The 12,384-nt window shown below is 43.2% G+C and overlaps 1 protein-coding gene across 2 annotated transcripts in view; it reads left to right on the top strand.

Moving 5' to 3' along the window:
• Positions 1-4,010: 4,010 nt before the first annotated feature.
• The window catches only part of CC2D2A (coiled-coil and C2 domain containing 2A), a 60,692-nt gene continuing 52,318 nt past the window's right edge, over positions 4,011-12,384 (top strand). The window contains exons 1-3 of one of the 2 annotated variants that reach the window (XM_072126063.1): positions 4,011-4,253; positions 10,953-11,036; positions 12,069-12,144. In XM_072126063.1, coding sequence (XP_071982164.1) covers positions 4,104-4,253; positions 10,953-11,036; positions 12,069-12,144 — 310 coding nt within the window. In that variant the 5' untranslated portion in view covers positions 4,011-4,103. The remainder of the gene's footprint in view (positions 4,254-10,952; positions 11,037-12,068; positions 12,145-12,384) is intronic. The other variant, XM_072126064.1, reaches the window with a different exon arrangement.

The following is a 12,384-nucleotide window of genomic DNA, read 5'->3' as shown; positions in this document are numbered from 1 at the left end:
TCCAAATCGAGTGTTTTATTTGCACACTTTAGCCAAACAACATAAAATCAGCCTTAACAAAGGGATAAACAATACAAATCCTGCTTGGTCGAGCAATGACTAACATAATACAACTCCCCCACTATTAGTGCGCCTGGATTTCAGGCAACCGCTTTTGTCCAACAGGATATAGTGGATATGGTTACCTATTGCTGTATATAACACACTGTAGGCCACCCCTACTCATTTTGGCATAAAGTATATGCAACACCCCTGCCAATGAATAATCAAGGGGGTAGTTGCAAATAAGGCCCTGTACCTGTCAGGATAAATAATAATAATAAAATAATTCTTTATTTTTATAGCGCACACAGATTACGCAGTACTGCACAAAACATGTCAAATTGGTCCCTGTCCCCATGGGGCTCACAATCTAATCAACCTACTAGTATGTTTTTGGATTCTAGAAGGAAACCGGAGTACCCGGAGGAAACATCTGGTGAGCCTGATCAACTCACCCAAGGGATAATGCAGGGAGAAATCAGGTAATGTGCAGATGTAGCCTTTGCCTGGCAAGGCAATAGTTAAATGGGTGTAAGATGTTATCCAATTATGTGGCTGTATTGTAAACTGGAGTGTGATTGGAGAGGTGCTACCACCTGACCAGGGGGAGTATAAAACCCCTGTGCAGTGGGAGCACATGGTCCAGTCTGCAGTGGTATTTTGAGCACATGGACAGAATCAGTGTCAGTACACCTTTAGTGCCGTCACTGAAACCAATCCTAGGAACTGAGTCAGGAGACTCTTATCCAGAGCTGCAGCTTCCACAGTTAGGACAAAGCTCCATCTCAATACTCCTAGCCTCCATCTACTACCAGGCTGGTGCATTATTCCTGCAGACCACTCTCCATGACTCTCGCTCCTTATTTCTTGCATACACCACCTGCTGGAGACCTGCCAGGCTGTCTGACAGCCCTCCGGTCCCCATACCAAGCACCGCGACATCAGCGCGCCCTAGGCCGCAATCCCCAGCCACTCCGGTATTCTGGGCCCCGGCTGCCTCCAGGCCCCAAGAAATGCCTAGGCCCCGATGGGGGATGTTGCATATATATCAGGCACTAACGAGTTGTGTGTCCTGCACCTGTGGGCTATACAAAAACCCAGGACCAAAGCCCGGAGCGAGTAGACGCCCCACTACAAGTCTACCCCTACTCCACAATAAGCAGGTACAGATTTGGTCCAGGCCAACATAAATAGATTAGACTACACTTGCTTATCAGATGCCCGCTTTAACCCTTAGGTGGCCCTGACGACAAATCCAGGGATTTTATCACACAGCCTTCAACTGTTTGTACGGCAGATACCTGTCCTCCCCAACTACACCTCTCACTTTCCCACAATAGGCATAATGTAAAGTACTGATAATGTATCATTAAATGAAGTGTTACATTATCCTAAAAATCTCTTAATGGCTTTGTCCAGCAGAAGAAAACATCACATAGGTTCAGAACGGGTTCAAACATTCAGTATTTCCAACCTCGCTTTCCTCTTTACTCTATTCTGATGTTTACTAGGTCCTTGGATGAGACACAGCTCATAGTAAATGCCTCTCATTGGACAAAGTGCAGACTCCAAGTGGCCATTTCTTGGTAAAGATACGACCAGGTTGTAGAGTTGCAATGGGTGATCATTGTTTAGAGAACTGCTTTTTTTCAAGGCTCATATAGAACACATGATGTACCTATAGGTTCTATGCAGAGTCTTCACCTGGCTCCCCCATTGATCAACCAAACTTTTAACGGTCTGGTAAGGCTCTGGTAAAAATCACAGCTTTCCATCGTTGCTCCCCTACTCACAGTATCCCACACTCCACACAACTTTCATACATACTGAACTTACATATTTCAGTGCAGCCTCTCCTCTCCTCTAACAATCCCATGATACCTCCACAAAAAAGCATCATAATACCAGCCGGAGACACAACCATCTCTGCCAGCTGGATGTGCACCATATTTATCCTCCCTATCTACATTCGTCTAAAAAATCTATAATCCTATAAGAACCGTTACTAAGTCCTCATTGGGTCCATGTCCTGGACTGTCACACATCTTAGCTTTGAAGATTCCGGAATTATGTGAGAGATCATTCATGACATTTCCAAGTGAATTATATCAGACTTTATTAATAGGACAAATAGATCTGCAGTAACTATTCTGTGTTATGTTGTGAGGAATCATCTGAAACCTGCCAGGGTTTTATGAGTCCCAGTGTGAGATAATATCAGATATGTCAATAAAATATGGAAGGAAAATATGGATTCCAGATTATTGTGCGAAACATCATGCCAATACATGGGACACATGATATCATGGCTGGCAGGACCAGTAATGCTACATGGTATAAGATATAAAACCTAAAATTCTAAGGTAAATCCATGAACAATACCCCACTCATCTGGCACATTTTTTATCACAGGTTTTCCAATGTTTACTTACTAACTGCCCAACTAAAACTAATTAACCAGAAATTATTCTCAGTTTCACTGATTTAACAGTAAATTTTGACAAAGTTTCAACCAGTCTGACAACAAATGATTCAAAAGACATTATAGGGTCATTGTAGCTAAGGAGTTCTAGTCATGTTTATAATCACAACTACATTTTCAGGGTAGTCCTATAGGGTAGGCTGCTGGGTACTGCAGTAAATGAGATCTGTATTTTCTTGTATAGGACCAGATGGGGCACTAGAGTTTATCCTCTAATTAACCTAAAGTCTGGAAAAACCACTGTATGGGGTATGAAATACAAAAGCATATCCCCAGAGTACCGATCCCTGCAAACAGCCATAGGGTGCATTCACACGGCAGTCTGGGGGGATGTATATAGGGCCGGAAATTTGCGGCCGCATATACGTCCCCATAGACGGCAATGACGACCCCCCCGGCGGTGTGGGGCCACACAGGGAAAAGATAGAGCATTCTGTGTCAGACAGGGGTATGATGGGTCTACCAAAGGTAATGATCTTCATGGCCTCCTTCATCCATAATATTCTTATGTAGGATGTATCATTAATAAAATCTAAAAATCCATAATATTTGTGAATCATCTTATAAGAAATAGACCATATTGTCCGTAAATTGACCCGTACACTTCCTCATTGGGGCAGTTCAGCCGATGACACACGTGGCGTTTTTATTGCGTCTTTGCATTCTTGAAAAACGCGTCGTATTTGCATATTGAATTTTTCAAGGGGTTTTGGGTTAAAGTGTCTTAATTTGGCGTTTTTTGTCTGCTTTTGAAGACGCATGTCCATTACGTTTTTCAAATCGGTTGCTTTTTTGAAAATGCATGCGTTTGTGGTCTGCGTTTAGAAAAAATTACATACAAAAACAGAATGAAGAAGAAGATCATTGCTTTTATACAAATTCCAAGAAACACGGCTGAATGTAATTAACGCACGTGTGTCACCAGCCTTCTATGTCTGTCTTTGGAGCTCCGTTGCCGTCTGATTCATTAAAGTGGCTTGATAAATCTGCTGGGGTCTTATGCTATGGGGTTGTTTGCGACAGTCGCATCAAAAGTTGCAAAAAAACATCAAAAGTTGCAGCACACAGACCAGGGTGGGGAGTAGAATTAATTTCTGCCAAAACTTGCACAAGCTGGCAAGAAGGGTCTATGTAAAAGTGACTTTACACTCTCCTATGTTCATTTAGTGCAATGAAAAGTCGCAAAACAGCATTTGCACCACAATTGCGCCAAAACCATGTCTCATATAGACAAAACAAAGATACAACACCCCCATTGCTATCAACAAATAGTTAATTTTTTTTATCAATTGCAGTGCACATTGCTTTGGCTCATTACAATAATGCTATATATATGTTATCACTGCTGTCTGTGCAGCTGAAACATTGTGGAACTACAATTCTCAGCAACTATTTCTATGCAAAGCTAATGAAACCTGTCAAATGCCACAAGCTGCAGCACAAACCTTTCCCAGTCTGATCCCAGTACAGCCCATCACACAGGAGGGATGCTGGGAGTGGGAGGGGCTTATGATACAATGGCTGCCTACAGTTACTATGTTGTCAGTGCTCTCCCTTACTGTGCTGCAGTCATGTGCTGATGATAATACATGAGAACTTGCAGATCTTATATGGCTGCACACAGGAGCTGAGCCACAACAGAAAAAACCAGCAGCAGATGCCTGGCATCGTTGGCACAGGAGCTCACAACATGAGGGGCACAGAGGAAAAGCAGAGGATGATAGTGGAGGTGGGTGATACATTGTATCCGTCTGGACGTTCTATTTGTAAATACTGTGGTAACCCTTCCCTGTCTGCTCTGTATATTGTATAGATTCTTGTTCTTAGGCACTCTAAGGTGGTGAGCAGCTGTCATTGCTGGTAGTTAGGGTGTTAACCTGGCAGCCTACCCCAGCAGTTAAGGAGTTACTGGTGGTTGTTGTGAGGAGGGTGCAGTAACTTGTATGGATGTTGCTAGGATGGTGCAAAACAGAAACCAACTGTACAATAGTCTGGGAGTGACAGTGTAGTGTATATATGTGTGTAGGTATATACAGTATGTAGCAGAGGATGTTGTGTATCATACTGCTTCTATAGTGTCCTATGCTATGCTACAATACAATACAAACATATATTATACAGTATGTAAATGATGCAATCTGCAGAACTACATCATGTAATGTTTCTGCAATATTAACTCCCTAGAAAGTTCACTAGACACTTAAATGACCCCAGAAGATCACTGAAACCCATGATTAGAATTATTTCATATTAACTGGTTCAGGCCCAGTGTGTTTTGCTTCCTCAGTACCAGACACATTTTTCAGGTTTTTCTTTTTTTGCTTGTGTTGTTTTTAATATCTTCATTTAATTTTTTTTTACTAGCAATGTTATTTTTGCTGTGTTTCTGTCAGGAGACCGATAGGATAATAATTCTTTATACAGCGCACACAGATTACGCAGCGATGCACAGAGCTTGCCAAAACAGTCCCTGTCCCCAATGGGGCTCACAATCTAATCAACCTACCAGTATGTTTTGGATTGTGGGAGGAAACCGGAGGACCCAGAGGAAACCCACACAAACACAGAGAGAACATACAAACTCTTTGCAGATGTCTCTGGGACTTGAACCCAGGACCCCAGCGCTGCAAGACTGTAATGCTAACCACTGAACCACTGTGCTGCCCATTATCATTTTACTATTTTTATGTTAAGAAATGTTAGTTGGGCTTGACAGCTGAAAAAAAATATATATTTTTGTACATTCTAGCTTTTTTTTTTTTGTCTGACTGTAGCAAAGTTTTACCCTAAAGCAGACAATGTTATAGTGTTTTTGATATAGAGAGAAATATTAAGATATACTGATGTTGATATATCACGCCTCACTGTCGTATAGGGCTACATAAGTGACACATTTTTGGGGTTTATTTATTTTTTTACTTTCTGCCCCTCAAAAGTCAGAATAGACCTTTGGGCAGGGGCCTAACTGGGAGATGCAGGGCCCTATAGCAGACTTCTGAATAAATATATTTTTATACACTATTACACACACTTATGCACTGATTTATACACTTACATACATCCGGTTCTTTCACATGAATGACGGGAGTTGGCTCCTTTCAGTGAGCTGAACCCCATCCACAATGGACTCATCACACCCCCTTTAACCCAATCAAAAATGGTGTGTAGTGGGGTGACTGACTGGCCCATGGCTCCCTATTATAGGGAGCTGTTCAGGAGCCGGAAGAGCAGGCTGTTATTAGTGAGCAGAGCCTAATGAACCAGCTCACTAAGAAGAGCCGGACTTCCCATCGCTACTGCTGACACATGGGGGAAGTAAGCTGCAAGGAGTCTGCTGCTGTTTTCCTTTCCCCTCTCTCTCCGGCGACATTTCTTATCTGAGCTGGATGATGTGCACTGTTATATACACATGATGGCGTACAATGTGCAGCATAAGATGTATATAATGGTGCACATCCTTATTCTTTAGTGTTGCAGGTCGGATGCCAGGGCCCCCTGACACTGCGGGCCCCATAGCAGTTGCTATGGTTGCTGCCACTGTAGTTACACCACTGCCTTTGGGAACTTATTTCTTTTACTTTTCCGCTGTGACAGATGTCACTATTTGGGCATAGAGACAGGGGACTTAAATTAAGCTCTGTGTATGAGAAGCTCAGAGGACAGAAGTGGGAAATACTGCTTCTGTCATCCCTCCAGGGTCCCCTACAGCTGCCCGACCACTCTAACAGCCTCCTAAAACCTGCACCATAAATACACAAGAGCAGGCTTTAGGAACCATTCATTGCATGTTCTGTAACTTCAATTCGGGGTTTCCACACATTACACCAAAATATTACCTTGTCAGTTGCGAACTCTCTGCTGCCCGAGGCAAGCTACAGAACAGCACCCTCTCCATTCTATCCAATAGCAATGTATCAGGTTACTTTTTAGTAAGTGGGTCCTCAATGCTGACATCAGGTGTGGAGAGACACTCTTTTTAAGTGACAGATCCTGCTTAGTAGCAGATACCTTTGAGGCAACCCATACCTGTCCTCTATGTATAGATGATGGCATTTTAGGGGGCTCAAGACTGGTGACGTATTCACCTTATATGATGAGTTGCAAAATGAATAGAAAATATAGTCTAGACATTGACGAGGTTTTTTTTTTTTTCATATGAAATAATTTTCTCCTTCAAACATTGCTTTTATCAAAGAATTGCCGACCTTTGACCTCTAGCGGTTCATTTGCTGAGGTAATCTGGAAAGATTTCAGCCCATGCTTCCAGTAGCCCCTCCTACAAGTTGGATCGGGTTGATGGACACTTTTTTTTTTTTTTTGTACCATACAATCAAGCTGACCCCACAACAGCTCAATGTGGTTGAGATCCAGTGACTGGGTGGCCCCTCTATTACAGATGGATACCAGATGCCTGCTTCTTCCCTAAATGGTTCCTGCATAATTTGGAGGTGGCTTGGGGTAATTGTCCTGATGTGGGCTCCAATTAAGCGCTGTCCACAGGGTATGGCATGGTCTTGCAAAATGGAGTGATAGCCTTCCTTATTCAACATCCCTTTGACCTGGTACAAATCTTCCACTTTACCAGCACCAAATCAACCAGAGACCACCACATGATCTCCACCACGTGACAGATGGTGTCAGGCATCTTCCAGAATCTTTTCAGTTGTTCTGCCTCTCACAAATGTTCTCCTGTGTGATCCAACCACCTCAACCTTTTTTTTAATCTGTCCATAACACTTTTTCCAATCTTCCTCTGTCCATTGTCCGTGTTCTTATGCCCATGTTAATCTTCCTTTTATTAACCAGTCTCAAATATGGATTTTTCTTTGCCACTCTGCCCTGAAGTCCAGCATCCTGGAGTCGCCTCTACACCGTAGAGGTTGACACTGGCATTTGGTGGGTACTATTTATTGAAGCTGCCAGTTGAGGACCCGTGAGGTGTCAGTTTCCCAAACTAGAGACTCTAATGTACTTGTCTTGTTGCTTAGTTGTGCAGCGGGGCCACCCACTTTCTACACTGGTTAGAGCCTGTTTGTGCTCTCCTCTTAGAGGAGTAGTACACAACGATGTAGGAAGTTTTCAGTTTCCTTGCAATTTGGCTCATGGAATGGCCTTAATTTTGAAGAACAAGAATAGACTGCCGAGTTTCACATGAATTTTTTATTTTTTTTTGTGAGACTTTCATGGAACAAATAACTGTAGTGCCCCAGATTCTCAACCAGCTCAAAGAAAGTTCAGTTTTATAGCTTTTCTAATCAGCCAAACTGTTTACAGTTGTGCTAGCATACTTTAACAAGGGTTTTCTAAACATCCATGAGGTTGGCGGCACACGTGGCGTTTTGAACCCATTTTTGGGCCGTTTTTAAGCAGTCCATTAAAAAACGCATGCGTTTTTTGAAAACACATCCCTTTTTGACCCGTTTTAATTAAGATAAGTCAAAAACACATGCGTTTTTTGAACGGACTGCTTAAAAACGGGTTCAAAACGCCACGTGTGCCGCCGACCTCAGCCTTCTTACACAGTTAGCAGACACAATATACCATTAAAACACTGGAGTAGTGGTTGTGGGAAATGGGCCTATATAGACCTATGTAGACATTACAATTAAAAACCAGACGTTTGCAGCGACAATAGTCATTTACCACATTAACAATGTATAGAGTATTTATGATGATTATGATGATGTTAGTTTCATTGAAGGAAAATGTGCTTTTCTTTCAAAAATAATGTGACCCCAAACTTTTGAGCTGTAGTGTACTTCCATGGTCCCTCCCGGTTTTTTATTTTTTAACAACCATCCAGCAGAAAACTAGTTTTCCTTATAATGGATAAAGTCTTATTATTCTGCTCTCTCCTATTCTTTGCTGTGTAGCAGCTTCTTGATATAATTATCAGACTCATTCTCTGCAGACGGGTCTCAATATCATGACATAATATATTTGGGTGACCGCTTCTAGCGATACTTTGACTTTCTCCAATTTATCACCCTGGTTAATGTTTTCCTATGTGATATCACCCAGTGTATGGCAGTCTGGGGGACATCTGACACATGCTGGGGTGAGCAGTGAGGTCTATGGCGCTTTACTAGATGATGAAATTACAAAGGAATTTCGAAATTTTCTCTAAATCTGAAAGTTCTGGAAAATTTCCAAACTTATGTAATGGTTGGTTTCTTGCACACGACCAGTAGGAGACGATTTGTCCTGTGAAACCAGTTAAGACTTTTCTTAAAATATGTTTCCCAAGTTGTCTAGAGGTCTTGGTGCATAATGTAGTCCATAGACCCCTCTGTTGCATAAGAAGACATAAGTGTTGTAGATGGTACCGTATATACCGGCGTATAGGACGACTTTTGAAGACAGAAAAATCTTCTGTCAAATCTGGGGTCGTCTTATACGCCGGTAATCGTCTTATACAGCGGCGGTCCCGGTGCATGGAGAGGGCTCACCGGCTGAGCCCTCTCCATAGCCGGTAAGTCTTTGCTGCAATATGCTAGCACCGATCGCGGGTGTTTGCACAGCGATGGCTGCCGGCAGCCTCAAAAAGCTGCCGGCAGCCTCAAAAAGACATCGGGGCGCATACTCACCCTCCGTTGGCCCCGATGTCCGCGCTGTGCTGTCTTCAGTCTTTAGTCTTTCGCGCCGTCTTCTTTCTTCTGCTGGGCGCGTCATACTAGGCGCCTGCCGGGGAAGATCAATGGCGGCGCCCGGCAGAAGAAAGAAGACGGCGCGGACATCGGGGGAGCATCGGGGTGAGTATATAAGTTTATTTATTTTTTTTAATGCTGGGCTGTGCTGTATACTAATGGGGGCAGTGCTGTATACTACTGGGGGCAGTGCTGTATACTACTGGGGGCAGTGCTGTATACTACTGGGGGCTGTGCTGTATACTACTGGGGGCAGTGCTGTATACTACTGGGGGCAGTGCTGTATACTACTGGGGGCTGTGCTGTATACTACTGGGGGCTGTGCTGTATACTACTGGGGGCTGTGCTGTATACTACTGGGGGCTGTGCTGTATACTACTGGGGGCTGTGCTGTATACTAATGGGGGCAGTGCTGTATACTACTGGGGGCAGTGCTGTATACTACTGGGGGCAGTGCTGTATACTACTGGGGGCAGTGCTGTATACTACTGGGGGCTGTGCTGTATACTACTGGGGGCTGTGCTGTATACTACTGGGGGCTGTGCTGTATACTACTGGGGGCTGTGCTGTATACTACTGGGGGCTGTGCTGTATACTACTGGGGGCTGTGCTGTATACTACTGGGGGCTGTGCTGTATACTACTGGGGGCTGTGCTGTATACTACTGGGGGCTGTGCTGTATACTACTGGGGCCTGTGCTGTAATGGTAATGTTGTTGTTGTATGCAGTTTTCCTGCTATATACCTGCATGTCATAAGAATTTACATTTAAAAAAGGACCATGTTAAATTCAAATCTGTTTTTTTTTTAAATTTTTTACTGGTGTTTTGTATGCGTTGGAAAAGGGGTAGTCTTATACGGCGAAATTATCTTAAACTCTATATTTTAAACAGGAAAGTAGGGGGGTCATCTTATACGCCGGAATATACGGTAGTTACTGTTCTAGTCTTAGCATTAAAGGAAACCTACCACTGCTCGCATGATAAAATCATGCGAGCAGACCACCTGGTAGCGTATTTAATACTGATGCCGGCACATAGTTTAGTTAGGCACGGCGATCGTTAGTTTAGCTAAAAAAACGTTTTACTTACATATGTAAATATCCCTCCAGTGGTACCCTATGCCATCTTCGGAAGGGAGATGGCTTCCGATCTTTAATTATTCCCGCCTTCTTCATTGTAGCCATCCTCCTTCGGGTGGCGAGAGCCGTGACGTCACCAAGCTCTCGGCACCTATCGCGCATGCGCAGATACTAACTCTCGCACAGCCGTCCGGCGCTAGGTGCTGAGAGCTTGGTGACGTCACGGCTCTCGGCACCCGAAGGAGGATGGCTACAATGAAGAAGGCGGGAATAATTAAAGATCGGAAGCCATCTCCCTTCCGAAGATGACGTAGGGTAGCACCGGAGGGCTATTTTCATATGTAAGTAAAATATTTTTTTAGCTAAACTAACGATCGCCGTGCCTAACTAAAGTATGTGCCGGCATCAGTATTAAATACGCTACCAGGTGGTCTGCTCGCATGATTTTATCATGCGAGCAGTGGTAGGTTTCCTTTAAGGTCAATGAAATACACATGTCCTTTCTTGTAGAAAATAGTTGGACACATGGATTCCCATAATTCTCTCTTGTCTGTAGGCTAGGTTTCCATTTGTGGTACATGGTACACAATTCTCATGATAAGCTCTCGGCAATCATATACTTATAGGATCTAGATAACCCTATTACTATTTCTCAGTTTTTCTGTATAGTTTTTCAGCATTTTTGATTGTTCTCCTTTCAGGAGCTCCAGGACAATGATGATGACGCGGAGGTGGAGCAGCTGAAAAAGACTTTGAGAGCTCAGCGCCAGAAGAGGAAGAAAGCGGTACAGTACTTCTCCAAACCACCATTCTTCTGCCATATATACATAGGTTTACTTGACTTTACAACATCATTTTGTTGGATGTATATATTGTTTATTTATCATATACTGTCCCAATATTACAACCAGTGATATAGTCCAGAGCAGCATTCAAAGCTCTGCTGGTTGCTGGTCACTGACAGATATCTAACAGTGTAGCTAAGAATGGAGAAGATCCATCTTAGTAGAAGTTTATCTCTTGTGAGAAGAGAAGATGAAGAAATAAAACATAAAATAGAATAACATAGAATCAGGCTGAGCTGTTTCAAATCATTGTTCTGCTCTGGCCCATAAATGATAGTAAATCTATTGTTCTATATGGTCTATAAAAGAGACATCATGCGCTGTTACTTTCCACCTGGAGCACAGGATCTAACATTCACTCCATATGTTGAAGTCTCGTGCTCTTCATTCCATTGAGACTTGTAGTTCTAGATGAAAGGTTCTAGGACTGATTGTTATTGCTCGTTTTCCATGGTTTCACATAACTATTGTATGGAATAAATCTTTACATTTTTAGTGGGGCCCATAAGGAGGCGGTTCTGTACATTATATATGAGTTATGGTTTTTTGGCCCTCAACCAAAAGAGGTTCACAAATAGGATGCAGTAGAGGGGCATGTGTTGCACACAGCATAATGCACACAGCCATGTCACCATACAGGGATAGCGCACCCAGTCGTGTCGCCGTACGGGGCATCGCGCACCCAGCCTTGTCACCGTACGGGTGTAATGGAACCTAGGGCACTGATGTTTGTATAACACATCTAATCTGATCTCATTTTGTTCCAAATTTGACTTTACTTTAAACTATACATTTTTACAGGAGAACAAAAAAAGTTATTATTTTTTCCATCTAATAGTTCTCTTTGCCCCATGATCCATCATCACTTTTAGAGGATGCGATGAGCAGTTTCTGTATAAATTCTGTGCCATATGGTTAGATCTGTTCTGTCTCTATGATGACAATGACTCCCCTGCTATCCCATCCTTCCAGCTGATCGAGAACGTCCGCGATGCTCCTATGGATGAAGCTGTGGAAGATGCAGGACCCGCTACACGAGGACAGCGCAGTGAGTACAGCCCCGCGCCTCACATCACTAATTCTTGGCTCTGGATGAGCATTCCTCTCTGACTGATGCATCCAGTCATGTGATCATGTCAGAGGCTGCAGGAACAGGAATGGGCAGAGATCTGGAGATGTGATTTATGTAACTATTCTGTTATTACATAGAATTCTACATCATTCACACAACCTTGTGATTTCTAACAATGAGGAGATTGTCCAAAATGTCAGTGTCCGGGAACCCCTT

Source organism: Engystomops pustulosus, chromosome 1 (assembly GCF_040894005.1).
Source record: "Engystomops pustulosus chromosome 1, aEngPut4.maternal, whole genome shotgun sequence".
Lineage (NCBI taxonomy): Eukaryota > Metazoa > Chordata > Amphibia > Anura > Leptodactylidae > Engystomops > Engystomops pustulosus.
Note: the sequence above shows the minus strand (reverse complement) of the source record. Positions and strands in the feature narration are given on the sequence as shown.